At 36.9% G+C, this 21,224-nt stretch overlaps 1 protein-coding gene across 1 annotated transcript in view; it reads left to right on the top strand.

Moving 5' to 3' along the window:
• The window catches only part of LOC104140174 (F-box/LRR-repeat protein 17), a 302,865-nt gene that overhangs the window by 274,686 nt on the left and 6,955 nt on the right, over nucleotides 1-21,224 (top strand). The window contains exon 8 of the mRNA XM_068924635.1: nucleotides 9,894-10,036. Coding sequence (XP_068780736.1) covers nucleotides 9,894-10,036 — 143 coding nt within the window. The remainder of the gene's footprint in view (nucleotides 1-9,893; nucleotides 10,037-21,224) is intronic.

The raw sequence follows: 21,224 nt of genomic DNA on the forward strand, positions 1-21,224 counted from the left end.
ACTTGTATGCCAAATCAAGTAAGGAGAACAAGTTATATTTTTTTGCCCTTAAACAAGTAAGAACACGGCCAATCTGGTTTGACTAGCTTGGCCCACAGAGGGTATCACTGTCTTAAGACCGTGGATTTAAAACCAGCAACTGTTATCACTTTCATAATCCATCTCTGAACTGATTTTTATTTGTTTATATTTTCATGTTTATATTCACATACCTTTCAGTTTTCTGTACTAGTATCTTTTTTGCATCCTCATATTGAAGGTTTCTGAGTTCTCTTCTGCACAGGTAGAGTTTACTTAGAATACAGATGTATTTAGCAGTAATTCAGTGTTATCAACACTGAAATCCCTTCTTCAGAGTCTTCTGTAAAATACCATGAACCATTTTGTATTTTATACTACCATAGCTTAGCTTTGTTGTTAGCATGGACTTCTGGCAAAACAACTGTTTACTGTTTATGTTGAAGATGACTACTAAAGATCACTGATTGTTTTCTGCTTTTTTATGTAGTTTCTAGTTAATGGCAGAGTTTTACTTTACTGTAGGGAGAACAGGTAGTTTTTTTAAATAATCTTTGTACAGCTGTGCTATTTCATGTGTATTTTTCACTGGGAAGATTAAAAAATAAAAAAAAAAGAGCACCAAGGTTAATTTTATTTGGGAAATCATACCCTGTAATCTCCCTATGTTTCTAGGGGTTTGAACTCTAGGATAAAAGTGGAGCAGTTGCCCTTTCTCTGCATACCAACTAATAAAGTTGGCCTGGAAGACAGCAGTTTGTGCTCCACCAGCTTATTGGTAACCGTGCCATTTGCTGTAGCAGATCTGTTGTTGACTGCTGCCAAAGGGCCTCGTGCCAGTCAAACAAGCTTGGAGGGAGGTGGCCCAGTGCACAGCCCCTCGTCCTGAAAAGCCCTCGTGGACTGTACTGTAGAATATAGTCCTCTACAAATTTGTCGCAAAAGGCAACATGTGGCTCTTGCCGATTGTTAAATAGTCTTTCCCCAGAGCATTTGCAATGGTATTTTACGTTCAAAAATGTTATCTGTAAGAAATGTAAACATAATTGGTAGATATTTACCTGGTCTCTCTTCTTTTCTCTCAGAGGCATGAGTTCTGTTCAGTTCCTTGGGACTTTTCTTGTCTTTGAGGTTTCTCTGAAGGCTGCTTTAGGTAATCAGTGCTTCAAATAATGAGATTTTATTTTCAGAAAGGAAACCAGAAATATGTTGCTTTAAAATGTATAAATGTTATTTCTTTCAAGTAGATTTTTAGTCAAAATTACTGTTGCAGTAGTAGTTGTTGAGTGGTTTGCCGCTGAGTTTCCAAATAAAGGTCAAAATATGCATTCAGATAGAGAGAATTTACCCAGATTTGCTAAACTCTTGGAGAAAACAGGCTTGCTTAAGGGATACAGTCTGACTCCTTCTCATTTCCTTGAGGCATTTTTTTTTTAGATTGGTTTCCCAGTGTGGTCATGCCCTTTATATCTTTCTGCATTTTATTGCAGTCCCATACTTCATTCTCAAGACATGTTGCCCATAGCCACATATGCACAAAGGTATAACAATAAAATTATCACAGGAGACCTCAAGCAGCCTAAGGCAGGTGAAGCCAATAGAAAAAACAAAATACACCAAGTTTGTTAAAATGCAGGCTCGCCATCCAGAGAGGTCATACAGCATTCCATCGGGGAAATATTTCATACTGGGCAACTCTTTCCCTAACACTTTTTTTAAGATTTACCAAAGCTTAAATATTTACCTCACTGTATCCCTATCCATGTGCTGTAATCTGTGAACACTTGCTAAATGTTAAAATATCACTACTGTACAATATTAAAAATAACATGAACAATCTCCCTCTTGCAGCATTGCATGCTATGGGGAAAATGAGTTAATTGCTTCCTTGTTTGATTATTTTAGTTATTACATGTATGTAAGTATTAAAAGGGAAACTAGTTAAGGAATTAAGGTTGACATTTGATTATAAGAACAGTGAACTTCATGGTTACCTCCTATATTTCCGTATTTACTTTTATTTCAAGGGAACTGCTCATACAGTTAAAATCAGGAATGTATTTAAGTGCTTGATTATAACTGAGATTGGCTGAGTTCCCTGGCAGGAAGGCGATTCTTGTACAAATTCTGTCTCTCTTGCTTTACTCTTTCATGGTGCCACTGAAATATAGCTGTTATGCGAGGTCATGATTATACAAGAAGAAAATATATGTCACAGTACTTGTCAGATGGAGGAGCGAAAGCCTGAAGAGGGTTGGGCTCTTGAGTGGGAAACCAGCGCAGAGTGAAATTTTGGAGTGATATACCTGTGATGGCCTTTATTTCTTAGCAGATGGACTACTGTGTTTGATGCATAATTTCTATTAATAGACGATGGACAAACATTTATTTAGTTGTAGACATAGCCTTAAAAATGTGCAACAGGAGTAAGGGAAACATTTGTTGTAAAAAGCTGTATCATGCAGTGAGTTTTATACATACAGTTTTCATGTAAGGCATAAACAATGTGAATTGTGAGCTATGATTCTTCTGTGCTGGCTGATCAAAGTAGCAGACAGCTCAAACTGCAGTTTCTTCAACGGCTGTCTGTAGTTAAAACAGTAAAATGATTTGTGACCCATTGATATGGGATTAGGTGCATGTACCCTGTGTGTCTGGGCATAGGCTGGATTGGCCAAGTTGCAAGACCTCCTGTGATTTACATGGTAGATAGCCATCATCCTTATTGATGCAGAAGATGACCACAAATCCTGTTTGAGTATGCCAGACTCTTTGTATCGCATGGGCAAACTCATCAAGCTTTTGCTTATGGCATCAAGGTTTGCTCTGAGGAATCACATTCTGTTGCCATCTTCTTCAAGAAAAGTATTAAAAATCAATGCAAAATTTTTTGGAAAGAAGATTTTATGAGTATGAGGCACTTTTTTTTTTTTTATAGCTTTAAAATGCAGAAAATAAAATGAATGACATTCATGAGTAGGTAATCGTGAAGGAAAGTCTTTTTCATGTGTAAGCAATTTTTATGTTAACTGAATAATAAATGTATAATCTATTATATAGCATAGTGGGTATTGGTTACATAAGTTAATGTTTTAATTTTAATTCTTAAATATAGTAATATATTAAAATTAGCTGGCAGTACATTATCTCTGTATGCAACTGTATTTCACAGTCAAGTGGTGTTTATTTCTAATTGCAGGCTAATTTATTAATACTTTCCACAAGTTATTGGAAATGGAACATCAAACTAATTATATGCCTGCTATAGCTTTATTGCAGTCACGTGTGTATAACTTGTGTATACATTTACATGTGTATATCTGCGCCATTTACATCTTTTTTTTCTAATTTACTACAATAATATAAATGACTGAATAAGACAATTTAAAAGGTCTTTTCTATCTGTCTTTCGTGTTCCTTGTGGTCTCTCCAGAGCTTTGTCCACTCATATGCTAAATGACTCAAGCAGAAGAACTTCCACCAACAGGAGAAGGAGAATATTTCACAGTCCACTAGGTCTAGCTGCTGCAGGGTTTTCTTAATATCTAGTTCTATAGTTTTCTTTGTTAATTTTCTTTTTATTACATCTACTTATTTCCATTTTAACTCTCTCATAAACTTCCTCACTATTTTTTTGTCCTTTAGGCTTTTCAGTACTTAGTAGATGGTTAGCATAGCCACCTTTAATAGCTTTTAGCTATGCAATAAATAAAAGATAATGAAAAGTTCCATAAGAAAGCTTTTACTTAGTGTAATACTCAGTGGACTGATTGATTTCTACTTGACCTTAGAGAGTTTAGAAATTTTAAATTCTAATTCTTGCATGTTTAAATGCTTTTGTCATTAATGATAAAGAGAACTAAATAAACAAATGCTAATTTTTTTTTGAGTGAATGCATATATATGTATAATGCCATGATGTTGAGGTGATGTCAGTCATAATCAGCTTTTAAAAACCAGCTTTTCTAAAATCAGCTTTTCTTGACAGCCTTTAGCGAAGGCTGACCAAATGAAGTTTCTCTTGCAAATGCAATGTGTTAGATGATGATAGGAGACAAACAGCACCACAACTCAATTTCAGAGAGGTTCATTTGCAGTTAAATTGAACTAGGTTTTATTGATTTAGGGAAGTTCTCTATTATGTAGTAGGTGCATGACAGTAAAAAAAAAGTTGTTTAATTGGATATAATTCTGCTTAATACACTAAACTTCCAAACAATTTTATGTGTTAAAAATTATGCAAAACCTGTTTCCCTCCCTCCCCCCCAAGATATAAAAATACACTGAAGTTAAATTAGAATTGGGCCAAATATCAGCTTTTCATACCTAAAGACCGTATGTTCTGTTTTCTGTTGTAATGACATCATACTTTGGAGTGGTCATGACTTGGTTCAAAATATAAATGGCAGATTACTGATTTTTTTTTTTTTTTTTTTTAACAGCTTAGTGTAATATTTGCTCCTGTCCTTTTAGGAAATCAAGGAGGAAAGCCACAAAGCCATACACTGCCAAATGTAGTTTTCCTAAAAGATCCTGCTAAATAAATAGGGCACTCTAATCCCCCTGGTTTTGTTAGATGGGTGAGCTCATTGCCTGACTGATAAGTCCTGAAGCAGTTAACCATGATGATATTTACGTTGCGACCACTGGTTTTGTATTTTGCATGCAGTTAAGTGGCGACTTTTTCCTCCATCACCTAAGCCAGTCATTTCCCTCTGGTAGATGCATTGAACTGCAACAGTTTAACTAAATCAGTTCTTAAAAAATCCAGTTTAATTAGTATAAGTTTCTAACGTTGGTGCGCTAAGGACAAGATTTGTCTGATTTTTCCAGCTGTGCCAATTGGTCATCTAAAATATGCTACTTCGGCTTACAAATCTTGCCCTGCCTATGTCCTTTCACTGTCTCAGCTACAACAAAGTACCACTGAAACTGGAAAACGTATTTGCTTAATACATCTCAAGGCTGCGCAGGTGATTATCCAGTTCCAATCAGAAACAGATATTACACTTTATCTTTGGCTATACGGGAGCCATGCATCAGTTGACTTTTACTCCACCTAACCTTGCTCTGAAAAAAAGAAACCTGAAAATTTGTTTTTGCTAAAAATAAATGGGAGTATAGGGAAAAAAGTGAAAAGAATTGGGTGCACTGTTGAATATGCACATACAGAGATGTTCATATGTCAAAGCTAACATCTTTAAACTCTGTGGTGGATTCCTGTGCACCCACCTCTGCTTACTTTCAGTATGTGATGTTTTGCTATTACTATCAGTTTTGTTAATCGCTATGTTTTGATCCTGGTTGTCGTTAGTAATGAAACATGCCTTTGAGTCGTCTTTACTGCTGATTGTGCTAAAAGTTCCCAAGACGTGGAGTCCGAACTTACTTGGTGAGACTTTTACCATGTGTTTTCTTGCTCAAGGACTGCTCAGCTTTCTGGGAGTAACCCTGTTATCTGTTGATTGTGGGCAAATGCAGATAGAGGGAGGGGGAAAAAAAAAAGCTGTTGAGCAATGCAAATATTTTTCTAACTGAAATTTGTGACTTAAAGTATTTTGTTCATACAAGCGGAAGAACTGTGTGTAGCCAAGACTTCTAAAGGAACTCAAGGATGAAATAGCTGAGCTCCTAGCTGCTCCGTATAATCTTTCGCTTAAAACTGCTTTGGTACCACAGGTTGGCAGAGGTATTTCAAAAATGTTCCAGGGAAAAGCTGGAAAATGTTAATCAATAAACCTGACATCTGTATAAGGCAAGTTAGTATACTAAAGAATAGAATTAGTGGACGCATGGATAAACGTGACCTACAGGGGAGGAGCTGCTGCAACTTTCGTTAAGGGAAGTTGTGCTTTGCAGCCATATCTGAGTATTTTGAAGAAGTCTATGAGGAATAAGGAAGAGCTGGCTGATGCAGTCTCTTGAGATTTCCAGAAAACATTTGAGAAGGGGCAGGAACAGGAAGGTAGTTGAACTGAGGGACTCCTCGCTGCAGGGTGTCACGGAGGCTAAAGGATTTGGTTGCCTCTAAGGGTGATTAGATGGACTCATGGAAGTGCAGAGAGCTCATCTCAGGTTCAGAAAGCGTCCCTGACCGCAGTTTTTTTTTTTCATGTGGGTGAAGCGTTCTGGGAGAGCGACGATGCGTTTTCATGTGCTCTCACGGTCTCTCCTTGGCCTCCGCTGTTGGGCACTGTCAGAGACTGAGTAGTGGACCTTTCCTCTGCCCAAGTACTGCTGTTCTCGTGAGGATGCAGCTACATGCGTTGAGGCTTTCTGAAAGCACTGACGTTTTTAAATGACATACGCTCCAGAAATGCGTGCTTGTTACATGAATTGTTGTAATTTATGAACGCAGTGTAACATTAACAATGTTCTGAATGCAGTGTTGTCAAAATGTTTAGTTTTCCAGCAAGACGGCTGCTAACCTGGGGACGGAGTTGCAAAGTACAGAAGACATTGGTTATTTTGTACTAGGGCATGGTAAAATAGTATAACAGTCCTCAATCTGTAATACAGTAATTGATTTTTATCATGATCTATAAGTAAATTTAAAAATACTTTGAAAATTATTCTTATTTATCATAGAATACTCAAATATTTAATACTGCTGAACAGAAAATAAAACATATGCAGATGATATCTGGGGGCTATATAGCAACACTTAGGATAGAGATGGTGCTAAGGATAGGGGAAGAGTCGACCAAAAAAGTACTGCTTCTTCAGCAGTTCTAACCTAAAACATATCCCAGGCATGGTTAAGAAATAGCTGGGATTAGACACACAGATCAATTATAGCATGAAACTTCATCCAATTATTTTCATATACAGTAATGTGAAGCACAGGTGAGGACATCAGATTACCAATTGTCTGGAAATTTTTGAACTTCTGAACTGTAAAATGTGCTTGCTTAGAAGAAGAAGAAAAAAAAAAAATCTCCAGATGGTATTTTTGGTTTTCCATTCCTTTTTTTTTTAATGTATCATATTGATATGCAATATCCAGAGGTTTTTTATTCTATTTTGTATTATTCCAGTAAGTCTTGATATTTATACCAAAAATGTGCTGGCTGTCTCATGAAATTATTGAACTATGTGTACTGGCTTACCTGATATCTGACAGAGTGTAGTAATGAAGATGTAGTCTAAAAATCATATATATACACTTTGATTTATGGAAACTTAATTACTTCCAAATCCCAGTAATCTTATTCTTTTTTGCTCTTTTAATCAGAGAAATAGCATTAACTGTCTGGTTGAAGTGCAAGATCCGTTATTCAATAATCATTTTGTAATTATTTTAATAATTATTAACTGTTTTTTCCATTGTGCAAAAGAGAACATTTTTATGTAAAAATATCTATAAAACTTAACAGAGATTTAATTAAAGTCTTAGTCTAGAAATTTTACTCCAAAAAATGCCAAAATAGAGTAACGTTTCAACTGACAAATTACACATCTGTTTTAAATTGTTTTTTATTGTTATGAAGTGTTTTACTGTAACTGAATAAGAAAGAGAATCCTTTATTTTTCGAGTTTCATATGTGTATATGAAAATACCTGCATGAGATTTTCATACTTTAAACCATCTTTTTGCCTGATTCCAGGCAGCTTCTTGGACTAATGATGCTCAGGTTATGTTTTAGACTTGAGATTTTTGCACACAGCATAGCAGCTCCCTTTCTTGGTCTTTAAACAGCACCATTGTTGACTTCCCTCTCTAATCTAGGTGTTGTGAGGGAGGTCTCAGATCTCAGATGTCCAATTTTGTGTAATGCCTGTAGAAGGAGAATTCCTCACCCATGAGATGTGATGACACCTTATGTACTCCAGTGAAAATATTTTCTGCTGATTTTCTTCCATTTATAATAGTTTGTGAAATGGCAAAAAGGTTTTTTTTTCCTTTTTAAGTTTAAAAAAAAAAGTTATAACTTTACACAAACTAGCAAAAATATTCAAAGACAAACAGCACTTGAGACTGTGTAGTCAATAACATTCTAATTTAATGGTAGACGTCAGTATTCCTGTACTACTTTAAACCAGTCTGTAACATTTTGCACAGTTGTTATAATCTCTAATTGCTATAACTTATTGCAAAATATATCAGTTTATCGTTCGTTCTTTCTATGGTTTCTATGGTTCTTTCTATAGAAATGATATGTTAAAGGGCTCTGTGAAAAGTAGTACCAAGTTCAGGCTCTCTTATCCATCTATGTACACATTTACAAAATTAGGGTGTGTTTTCAAGCGATGTATTGAGAATGGAGAGTTGGTAACGTCTTACAAAAATCAATGAAACCATAATGAAAGTACGCAGATGATTGTATCATAAGTTCATTATGTCAGTTACAGAATTGAATTGTCATTGCCCTTTTTGGTGAACTGCTGCAAGAAAAAAAATGATGTTCCACTGCAAATTCTACAGCTTTTGAGAATGTATTTGGCCTCTTTGGGCTGATTTTGATTGCAAATCAAGTCCACCTGAATATTTATAAGTTAACAAATTATCCTCAGTGCTATCTGCTCTCCGTACTGGTCTCTGCAGAACCACAGTGCGGTCAGATGGGTTCTCTTCTTTCTCTCTGCTCCTAGCTCTCAGTTATACCCTGAGCAGTTAAGATTGACATCTGGCATATCAAGAGCTGGTCTCAGCTCTTCATAACTACTTTTTTTTCTTTCTGACAGTTAGTTCTGTAGTTTGAACAGAACAGGCCCACAACCGCTGAAAAATCATCCTTTTAAGGGCAGTAAATACTTGCATTATTTGGACTAAGTCGCTCCTCCACATCTCTTTCAGCAACTGTGTATAACTAGAGTAAAAACGTTGTACACCTTGGCTACACCGAGATAGCTGACTTCCACCCTGGAAGCCTTGGACTTTTTTCTTAAGCTGAGCTTTTAGCTGCTGAAGGCTACTGCTAGTTTCGGTTAATAAATGCCAACTTGACTAAAGGTCTCCTATCCCATGGTTCCTGAAAAGTGTTCTAGTCCATGGTAATCAGGTTGCTAGTCATCTCAATCCATTTTGTTGTTCCAGACTCACCATGTCATGACAAAGCCTTTCCAAGTTGTTCAGATGTGTTATGGTTTCTGCCCTCTCTACCATTTTTCAGTCCTTTCAGGGAATTTCCAGATGTTCTTTCTGTTCCTTTTATGAAGGTTCAAGCTTTTGTTTTAATTTCTCCTGAGCTTTTTTTTATTATTTTTTATTAGAAAAGTGTTCCTGAAAAAAACAAGGAAGTGAGGCATATGGTGGTTGTTACATCATCAATATGAACAATGGGAAACAAATGCAATTTTAGGACATAGTTACAAAATACATGACATAAGATACCTGTAGGGTTTTCTAATACCATTTGTTGTATTGACAGAGAAAACGCCCTATTATTCTATGCTGTCTTTGTAATATTACTTTGTTGGGAAAAAGTGTTAGTAGTGTAAAATCAGTTATTCTCTCTGAAGAGTGAGGTAGAATTGTTTTTCTTCTATAGTCATTTCATCAACGGACTGATCCTTCTGAAAAAAGAAATTAAAAGAATTCTGTATAATATATCTGCTAACAGAAGGGATTTATATCCATCTTGGTTGATAGATAAATATATAGAAATATCTCTATGTTTGTCTGTATGTGCACATATGTATATTCCTAATTTGAAGAGAAAGAGCTATTCTATAGTAATAAAACGCTGAAATAGAAGATGTTTCACATGATATAGGTCCATTTATTAGAAAGATGAAAGACTGTACTCTTCCAGGAAATTTATGAAAACTGCTACTCAGAATTTCATTTCAATATCATTTCATGTATACCTTTAACTCAGTTTTCCCATCACCAATTTTGACCTCCATAGTTTCATATCTTTAATATTTTACAGCTCTGATAGCTATTGGACGATACAGCATGACAATAGAGACAGTGGATGTTGGATGGTGTAAAGAAATCACAGACCATGGAGCCACCCAAATTGCACAAAGCAGCAAGTCTCTCAGATACTTAGGGCTGATGAGATGCGATCAGGTAAGCAGCTTTTGCGTCAACTGGAGTCCGCTTCTGAGCGAGTGCAGAGAGTGTGTGTGTGTGTGTGTGAGAGAGAGAGATTTTTATTTTTCTGTACAAATAACTTTGGTATTCGCTGCTGCGGAAACTCTTTTAGTGTATTGGGTTTACATGTTTAGCTAAAAAAGTATCTAGAGAACTAAAAAGAACATTATAAAATTTTTGCTGACACAGATTTCTGAAACACACGCATAGACTATTTGGACTGAGGTGCTCACACCAGGAAAATCTGCTTTCTGAGGATTTTGACCGTTTTTGGCTAAAAGTGATTGTTATGTCATATCATTACTATGACAGATTGCTTGCTTTTAAAAAAGAAAATAAAAAGAAACACAAGAATAATAAAACTGTTGTGGTGTTACTTCCAGAGAGATTTTTCTACAGGTCTGTGTTCTTGCTCACTTCTGATGCTTTCGGAAACACAATGGGCAAGGATTTGGATAATGCTAAAAACAAAAGAAAAAGTATTGAATTTCTTATTATAGAGCTTTCCCACTTGGACTGTACTAAGAATGCCTTAGGTTAATTTTACTCTTTTCATTAAATGTAATAGTCTGTAAAGATTTCTGTTAAACAGAATACTAGTTTGTAATTTCATAATTTGAAAGGAACTGAATATGGGTGATAACTTCCCCCTGAACTGAGAGACAGGCATGTTAACTGCATAACATTTATGTGGGGGAGCCTTTAGGGAAAAGGGGAGATTTGGGATTAGCTTGTGTTAGAGCTAATGAGTTTCACATCAGGAAGTCCTCAGTCAAAATGTCAGTTTGGTTGGATGGCCTGAAAAGTAGGAATATTCAGAGGAAGGACAGAAAAAAACTAGTGCATTCATGTCTTACCTATTTTTAGAGCCTCGATTAAAATATATGTTCTTTATCTCTATGAGCATATTTATACTAGAAGTTCAACTGTATTGAATTCATATTTTTTAAACTGAAGCTTTCTCCTCCCATATTAGCTTGAATAAAAGCTCTTGAGTAATGTTAGGAATGATAGCAATGAATTTAACTAACCCCTAAAATTCTTTCAGCCTTTTTCTTTTTTCTTTTTTCCTTTTCAGTACTCCATCACTACTCATTTTTGTATAAAGAAGAAAAAAAAAAAGAAGAAGTTTAGTTCTAGTTTAATTAAAGCCTGAAACATATTTAAATATATATGCCCTAAGTCTCACAAATAATGAATATCTTAAATGGAGTCTTTGTGTCTAGAGCCCCAGTTCGTAGTTTCGAGAGTTTGATAGATATAGGCTGGTGAGTTTTGCACATTTGGATATATGGTATACCTCGTGTCTATCCTCTCTTCTGCTTCTTCCCATAAAGCTCATCACCCTTTAGTCCTGTCGTATGGGAGAAAAGCGTGATTCCTGGGATGTGATTTAGTTGGTTCATAACTTTTAAGTCATTTCAAACACTACTGACGCTAAATTGTGCAGTTATATGTTAGCATTCTTTTGGGGATTGTTTCCACATGTTTGAGGGCTGCCTTCTCCTTGCTGCATTCTAGTTTATCAGAAAATTGAACCCTTTGGGTAATATACACCTAACAGGAAATACGCTACTCATCTGAACCTTCTTACATACTCAGCTGCCTCCCTGATGCCTGTAGGGAGCGTACAAAGCAGGTCCATCTTCTTGTAGCTGGCAAATGAGGGAAAAATTCTTGTCTCCAAAGAAAAGAAGAAATTAGCGCATTTCCTAACACTTTCATACAAGTTGTGTAAATGGCAGTAGATTGCCCTCCTTCATAATTGTTTATTGGTAGTTACAACCAGTCCCCCATTTCCATCCAGCTCTTAGAGGAGGATGCCTCTTAGCACTTCATCACTAGAAGAAAAGAGAACAAGACAATCCAGCACCATATCACCCTGTACATAGGCTTCAGGAATCATGTTTTCAAAGATCTATTAGTTCAGAGAGAGAAAGAGGTCTGGAAACAGGGCAGAAAGAGCTAAGAGTCGCTGGTGGTTCAAAGTCTCCGATCTCAAATCTGCAAATGCACCTGCAGGGCTTGTTTCTTTTTCAGCCATTGTGAACCAAACCTCAATGTCCAGGTTGTGATCCCCATCAGAAACATCTCTCACAGGTTGCAAAGTTCTAATTGGATACAACCTGTAGAAACACAATCTGTTAGTCTAAGGTGCTTCATGAGCAAAAGCACTCCCTTGCGTTTCTTGCAATGCATCTGCTTTATAGAGGACAATTTAAAAAAAAAAAAAAATCAGCTGTCAATGAACAAAAATTTCTAACTGAGTTAGAAATTTTTAAAAATATCATTTTGCAAGCTCAACTTTAGAAATTTTCCAGAGTGAGGGGAGGGCAAGCACTTTGGAAGAATTGCTCTGTCTGTTAAAGCTGACTCTATTTAATCTCCTAAACTTTAGTGTTTTGTAAGAGCCCGTAGAAGACAGAGTGTATGAGTCTCTTTGATGAATTGGGCTAAGATTATGTACTTAGAGAATGTTCAAAGGGCTACTTGACCTTGGGAATTAGATCTGACCCTGAATCACCTGATCAATTTTACATATATTTATTTTGTGGATTTAGCTACTGTTGTACAATCAACGTGGATCTAATAAGCGCAATAATTTTATCCTGTCTTCAGCTGCTGTAGAAAATCAATGACCTTGATGCTGAAAACAAGTTTTACTACCTTATCAGTTAAACTATATGAACTGCAGTCTGTATTCCTCTAATTGGTGGTTAATGTTTTCCTAGTTCTTTACAAAAGATTGTACACCGTCTTTTGTGTTGTGAAAGCCAGCTGAACTAAAAGAAAAAAAACTGCTTTCTGAGAAAGCTCCAGGGCAGATAGAAAAGCAGTGTTGACTCTGCATGCATGCGTGTGTGTGTCTGTGTATTCAAAGTATGGTAGCTAAAACTTGATAAGAGAGGAATAAGTGCTGTAAAAGCAAACACTGTAGTACTAGGACTACCACTGGGAACCATTTTCCGGCTTCTGAAGCTTTGGTGGGAAAAATAGTTCCACAGAGAGAATGAACAAAGTATCCTTGACTTTTGAGAGTTTTTGGCAGCTAGAAGATGCCAGCTCCCTTTTTCCACTGCAAAAGAACAGAGAAATTACTGAAGAAAATCATGTCTTCAGCTGTCTCTCCCCAATATCATGCAGGCCTAATTTTTTCCAGTGGCTGCTCTGTTAGGTTAAAAATGTCAATGTCCAGCACATCATTAAAGAGAAATCTTGGGTGGTGCAGAAGGGTTTATTTGCATGCTCCTTTGACTGAAATTCTTGAATATTCTTGGAATATTCTCAGCTTGCGATGAGAAGTTAGAAGATTTGGCCCTTCTGATCAGCCTTCCTCTTCCAAGGCACTGATTGTTGTGCTTGTCCCAGGTAGCATTTATGCCTTTCTAGGAATTCCTAGGCATTAAAGGAGAAGCACTTAAACACAAAGTTACATAAGGAACATATGTAAGTAGACTTCAAATGGTTACCAGTAAAATACTCTTTATGACCCAGTCTCTTTGGAATTTCTTTGATATGCAGTTGACATAAATTAGAGGCGTCAAGGGTCCTCCCAAGAAAGATCAGAGAGGCTGCAAGCCTGGGTAAAGGCAGGCTCTGTTTTATTCCATTGATTATCTAAGTGCCTCCGGGCAATGGGTTTCAGTGGATGCAGAGTGTTATTGATCCACACCATGAAAATAATCAAATTATTCATTTCTCATCAAACTGCTGTTGCCATGACCTTTCTTTTTATCATGTTCCCTACCATCCAACATGCACACCACAGCAGCAAAATGTTCTTTGCCTTAAAATAAATGTCATTATCTTTGGAAGTCTCATAAAACATGCCGACTTCACCATGAGATCATCATAGTGAGAGCACGTATTTAAGTTGGAGGTTTTTTAATAAGCATTTTAATACTTAATATTCAACATCGAACATCATAATGACTGTTTAGAGAAATCCAGAAAAGAGTGAAGTCAAAGATCGGTAAATGTTTAAAGCCTTTCAGAACTACCATAGTAGAAATTTGCTTTACAAAACATGTTTATGCTCAAGTAAACAAAATCTAAACATTCTTTACAATGTCAAAATGTTAGAGGTTTACCGAGAAAATATATATATATTTTTTTAATTTTCCCTAGCACCTTTATGATTTAGGTAAATCTGGCTTATGAGATATTTGCCCTGCACTACACAGCTGTAGTATCTGAGATGATGAAAGTGCTATGGATGAACTGATATTATTGATGCAGGGCAGTGTGGACATACTGGCTTAGGTCCTGAAAGCAGCTTGACTACCAAAGTACAGCACCTTGCGAGGAAAGTCATCAGTCAGCAAGGCTCATGAGATACAGTCATATGGATATGCAATATAACTTATTGCTTCCACTTCCATGACTAGCTCAGGTAACGCTAGCTTGATGATATCTCAGGTAACGCTAGCTTGATGATATCTCAGGTAACGCTAGCTTGATGATATCTCAGGTAACGCTAGCTTGATGATATCTCAGGTAACGCTAGCTTGATGATATCTCAGGTAACGCTAGCTTGATGATATCTACAGGGTCCTACATTGTACGGTATAGATACAGTGAGCCCAAGTCCCATTATTTTCAGTAATACATACACTTCTGATTGCTTGTAATCTAGACCTTCAAAGGTATTTTGATGTCCAGATAGAAGATAGGTACCTAAAAATACTTAGGTGTCTATATTTGGGACAATTAAAATTCACTGGTTGCCTAGTGATAAGCATCAATATATACTCAGAAGCAAGCAGGCACTTCTCCCATCCGATCTCTTTCAAGGTACCAGGTGTGGGTGGCAGTGCACAAGCCACAGCTACATTCCTGAAAGAGCCTGATCTGTTAAGACATATTGCTGTTTCCCACTCAGAGTGTGGAGCGCTGTACGGTTTTCCCGAAGTGCCTCTTTCTCTGTGTACAGTATGTGCTGCGTCCAAACGTGTGTATTGATGTGTATATGTATGTATGTGCGTGTACAGGCACCTAACTGACTTTTGGAGACTGTGTGACTTAGGTGTTTCATGAAAAGTAAATGTTGCATTTCTGATTCCGCATCTCTTTTGAAAGCAGTAATAGAGGGAACTGGTTTTATTAGTAGGCCTAAACAGGACTTTTCAGCCTTTCATAATGGGAAAGGGCATAAAAGCATAGTATTTCTGTTTTGCGTTCTGGCGTTACAGTACAGTTTAGCAGTGCGTACAGTTCCCAAGACTGCTGAGCCAGGCTTCATTCCCTGCTGTGGCCTCTGCCATCGCTCTGGTAGCACAGCAGACCCAGGAGCTGCCACTTTCCCCGAGTGGAGCAGTGCTGCAGTGTTGATGGCCCTGATAGCCATCCAGGGCCATGTTTTGGGACTTGGCATGGGTGTGTAGGAGCACCAAGCAGCTGTGCTGCTCTGCAGTCACCAGGAAGCCCGCTGTGGAGCGTTAGGAGTGCTGCTCGGGTATGCCGATGCTCTGTTTGCCACCAGGAGGCACCTAGAGTTGTCTCTAGAGTCATGGGGTTATACTCGATTTACCTTGGTCCCAGCACAACCACAGCAGTGAACATAACCGTCTAGTCTTCAAACCAAGTCTTAACTGTATCTGTGTATTTTTTATGAATATATATATACTTTAAAGTATCATTGTCCTTTCCTTTACATCTGCCATCAGTAAGCAATGATGTTTTTTTGTGTCCCTAAACTGTTTTCTCACACACCTTCTATGATAAGCAGTGATATCTGAAATACTTTGAGAGCAGTGTGGGCAGTTATGCGATGGCTCACTTCTCGCCCACAAAACTGACATCAGGTTTCCTATGAGCCTTACTTACATCTTAAGGGCATAAAATTATAGCTGTGTAAGGTTCACAGATTCAAATTTACATGTTTCAAGTTTCTTTTTCTGAACACAATTCTATACGTTCATGCCCCTAAATTGATCTCGATCATATTTACTTATCATAATTAAGTAATCTTAATTATGTAATATTTAATCATAATTAAATATATCTGAAATATTTATAAATATTTCACATTTTATGTTTCTGTGAAACAAATCAGAGAAAGAGGGCAGCATTCTCTTTGCTATTTATTGCGAGAACTTATTTTAAAGATGTTTTTGTAGCACTTCTTTACTGCGCTTCGCTACATCCCAGAGAGCTTTAAATAATGGCAGTCTGAACTCTTCACCTTTGTGGAAAATGGTTGGATATCACCTAGGAAATAGCGGCTAAAAAATTGGTCCGTTTTTCTGGGTGACATTTTGACTGGGTGAACAATGTGTCAGAATAATCTTCGGGTGGAGTTAGCAACTTTTCTCAGACAGATTTTCACAGTTGCGGATCCTTTCCCTGTAGCTGTGGTGCGTGCTATTTTGCAATGGTCAACACCAGTGCCACCACTTAAATGCAGGAGGCCTGTATTGGGGAAAAAATACAGAAAAATGGCACTGAAAAACAAAGACCTGCAAAATTCAGTATTCCCAGATACTGAGTGAATGAAATGAAGCAATTTGACAAAGTTGGCTGTGAATGGATTCCCTTACTTCACTTAAAAAATCGTGGCCTTTATTCCTTGCTTATTTGTTGTTGTTGTTTGAGAAGTACAGGTTGCTTTTCATGAAAATACTGCTTAAATCTGTAACTTATTCCAGAGAATAGATCAACTGTAAAAACTATTTCCTATTATACTTGTATTGAGATTACAGAGTACAGAAATTGCTGGTCAGTACAACTGACAAAAAAGACACTCTTTTATATTACCACAGAGGAGAAGAAAAATAGATGACCCCTAAAAATAGTCAGATAAGAAATGATTTGCCCCTCAAGTAAGAGTAAGGTTTTTAGAAAATCAGTAGATTTTTAGTAATTTATCATTTCACCCTTCTATATAATCTATTTTAGAAACATTTGTAAATACATATCTTGTTCAAACTGCAAATCAATGGCGTGACTGGGCTGCAGCAACTGTTGTGTACGCAGAAATGCCAGCTTGTGAAAAAGCTTGTTAACTCGGGGCAAAAAGAGTTTTCCACTTTATATATTTATTAGTAAGCATGACTGGAAACATTTTTACCCTTCATCCACAATGTGTTTTAATTTACATAGATAGTTTGTAAGTGAAAAGAAGGGAGATAAGATCTTAGGCTACAGAAGTATGTCTTTTCCAGCCAAATTATTCTTAGTCAACAGTAGAACACCAAGAACGCAGAGCCATGGCTTGCTTTAATATAATTATCACAGCAATTTACCTTCCGTGTTCATAAAATGCCAGCAAATGTTAGCCTGATCAAAACTGCTGCCAAATTACTGCCGGTGGTTCTTTTATTTTTAAGGGGTTCATTTTAAGATTTGAAATTATGGTTTTGTGATATTGAAAAAGACTAAAAATCCAATCCTCCTTCCCTTTAAAAAAAATTCTAAAGCACTTATTTTCTCTATAAATCACTATAATTTGTTCAAGTGACATTGCTGTGTATTTAAAAGGTTTCTCTGTATTTTTTAAAGCAATGTATATAATGTAGGAGCTGCCATTGATACATCTCTGTATGAATAACGAAGATTTTAGGTTCATAAATTCTGTGAATCCTGCTAAAAAGAAATTAGTCATCCTTGCTAACCCACAACAGAAGAAAAATAGCATTTATTTCACTTTGGTTTTCAACACAACAGTTTTAAAAGACAGAACAATACATTTTTTTTTCCCTAGCTAACGGAAAGTGTGTGAACGAAAGCATCTGCTAAGATATAAAAGAGGATTCTTTATACAAATTGAACTTTTTTGTGCTTCTAGTTTAACTACTTCTTTACTAAAACACTTTTATCTTCCAGGCTGAGTTGTTTAGTGATGTGTGACAGTAAGCTAGAGATAGTCGTCTTGAGTTAATGAGTCTGCTCCTGTTATTAAAAACAGCCACCTGGCCATGTCTTACTGTAATAAGAGATGGGCTCTCAGCTGCTAATCAATGGTTCAAAATCGGGGTAAGGCCAACTATTAAGGGAAAATGCAATCTGATGTAGTCAGCATTTTTTTTATGATAAAAAGAACGTTTTTAGAAGCACTGTCCCCAGGAACTTCCAATTATTTTTGTCAGCCAGAAGCTTTTTCAGAATGATTTCCCTGTTAGTTTTACAGGTCCTCATTTTGACAAGTATTGCAATAACGTGCTCAAATTGTTAACCTAGCAGAATAGGAAGGAGAATGTTCAAAACTACTAATTTAATGTGCAGAAAGTAATCTGAAAGAATATCTCTCATTATATTAAAAAAACTATCATTTCACTAGATAAGGTTTCTGTGAACTGTAATTTTCATAAATAAGAACAAAGCAACACACAGACTTTCATCATCAGTTTGAAATAATTATGAATACTGGTACAGGTTGGGTCTAGAAGAAGTTTGATTGAAATGAGCAGAATTAGCAAACCAACCAGCCAACCCGAAAGACTCCTCGAGAGTAGTTTCTCTGATTTAATGGTGAGCAAGGAGAACTGAGAATGAAAATCTCCATTACAGGCCTTTCATACCCAGTACTGTGTTGGCAGTAATGATTAGCACAGGAAGCCTTGAGACTTGCAAGGCTCTTCTTGCAAGAGAGCAAGTCCCAAGTCTCTTGCAAGCCTTGAGACTTGAGGCTCTTGCAAAACACTATGCAAGCTCAGAGGCCTGAAATGGATTATTTTGTTAGTCCGCAGTAACGCTTTCCTCTCTGAGATGGCAGCGGTTGGGCAGGGACTGGCAGTTTGAGGAAGTAACATTCACCTGTGTAAACAACCGCAACAAAATATTTCATCCCTCCAGGCTTGTACCTTTCTGCTGAGGTTTAAGCCAAGAAGTTAAAAGGGGGTCTGCTCCACTGGCAGCCTTGGTACGTTTTCTGAAATCCTCCCAGAAGTGCTTCCATTGAATACGGCAAGACCTGTGTATTCTGTTTGCTTCCCTTTACCCCACAGAAGAGATGCCGTATATTTCTGCTTATCCACCCCTCTTCTTCCCCTTCCCCAATCTAAGTGGGAGATAAGTGGATAAGCTCTTTCAGGTACACAATTAAGTTGTTGAGTGTCATGATAATAATAGTATGTCAAAATTTGGAAAAAAGACTGTACTTGACAATTTCATTATGAGTCCACAAATACAGCCTTTTCATGTGTGGTTTTTTTTTTTTTTTTAATAACAGCATCCATTAAGCTAAAATGCATTTTCTGTTGAAATAATGAGACTTTATTTGGACTATAGGATGCCGTGCTAACATAAGTAGTGCTGTTATTTTATTAAAGTCCCAAACAAAGGTTGTGCCCCTGGGCACGAGGCAAGTCCTTTACACTCTGTGGAATATGTCTGCCTTAGCTGATCAAGTGCACTTCACACAAACGATTCCAGAAATCTTTAATTTTGTTATGGCTACAGGCAACAGTTATAATTGGGCCACCTGAGAATATAACTCATTCAACTATTAGTGGAAAAAAAAGTCAAACATTTGTTATTAAGTACACTTTTTATAAGACATTGACTTGAGGAAGCAAACGATAGCATAGAGAAGAGAGAAAAAGTATATATGAATTTACCTTCTTAACGACTCCAAGTAGGTATATTTTGGATTTTATTGTTATGTTAGAAAAATTGGAAAATAGAATATATCTGAAATCCATGATTATGGGTCCACATAATGACTATAGATTCATTTATTTATCTGTTACATGCAAATTGGGCTTTCATGTAATACTACCCTATGTATGCTGAGGTAGAATGATGCGTAGAATGTCAGTGCCCCTAATGTTGCAATGCCATTGCATAAGCAAATTTTCAATAACGTATTAAGAAAACCCTTTTGGATCCAATCAGCTTGTAATTTTTTTATGCAAGATTGGTTTTGTGAGTCTTTTTATTCAGAAATGTAATGATCATGTTTGTGCCACTTTGACCTTTATTATCAAACATCATTTGTGCAGCAGTCCTGAAAATCTTTCATCATCAGTGTTGCTTCTCACTTCCAAATAATTTCAGGACGCGTTAGCAGGTACTTGATTTCTAAAATTAAGCTAACTGTTCTTCATACTGTTAATGCCTTTTTGTACAAATACTGCAGGCTAATCATATTATAGTTTTGTTTGTTAGTTTTTGATTAACAACTGGTCAGTAAAGCTATATGACTGAAGACGTATTTAATCTGTATGACCTGCAGCGAGGCTCCGTCGCCTAGAGAGATTGCAGGCAGAAGGCAAGCGCCCGTGAGGTCAGCACTTTCCAAAATCAGCCAGCCGCATGCCTGTTGCAAGAGTTGATACAATGCAGAAACGGTTTCAACAGTCCATTCCTTTATAATGTTACAAGCAGTTAAGGAGCATAGGTGAATTTAGTTAAGTTCTATTACTGCATCTCTGCACTAGTAGTTTTGCAATCATAGCATCTTTTCAGAAGTGTTTTGTGAAGAGAGTAATTTTGGCATGTGATATGAGTTTATTATTTTTTATTAAACTGGATCGCCACTCATTCATGTCAGTTATTAACTTGGAATGTTGATGCAGATCATGAAAGTGATTAAAACCCATTGCTAGCTGTGATGTGCAACTGTGTGTGTGTATATGTGAATATTTCCAGTCGATTAACAGAAAAACATGTACTTTCTAGATTAAGGGAGAATACTTCTTAATTCAGCATGAGTGAGTGTGAGCAACATGAAACTTGCAGCCCAGGCAACGACTTTGCTCTCCCTTTTCAGTGCCGCTCTGAATGGAACAGAACGGAAGTTCTTGACGCGCTTCGGTAGCTTTAGGGTCAGAACTGCGTTCTGAGGCTGCTCTTGATATACCTCCAGGAGGAGCTTTTGAGATTGGTAGGCAGTCTTACAGCTCTCCTTAGGAATACAGTAAAGGAGCTCTCTTGGTCAAAACCAGAACTTTTTAAAGCTTTGCTATTTGCTGTTAAGTATTCTGATCCAGGAGAAGAGCTCTTGGACGTTATATCAACTAAAGGCATGCTAGCTAAAAGTAACTAGGAAAGTCCTATCTAGGAAAAGCCCCTCAACCTCTGTTTCTGTTCCTCACTTGCAAATGAGGGTATCAGCCTCATTAAAAAGAAATTTCTTATTCTACTGATGGCTTCAATTGAAAGCTCTAATTTATCTTGACGGGATTAGGAGCACTTGAGTCTCCTGAATTTAATAAGATCTGTG

The sequence above is a fragment of the Struthio camelus genome, chromosome W, assembly GCF_040807025.1.
Source record: "Struthio camelus isolate bStrCam1 chromosome W, bStrCam1.hap1, whole genome shotgun sequence".
Classification (NCBI taxonomy): Eukaryota; Metazoa; Chordata; class Aves; order Struthioniformes; family Struthionidae; genus Struthio; species Struthio camelus.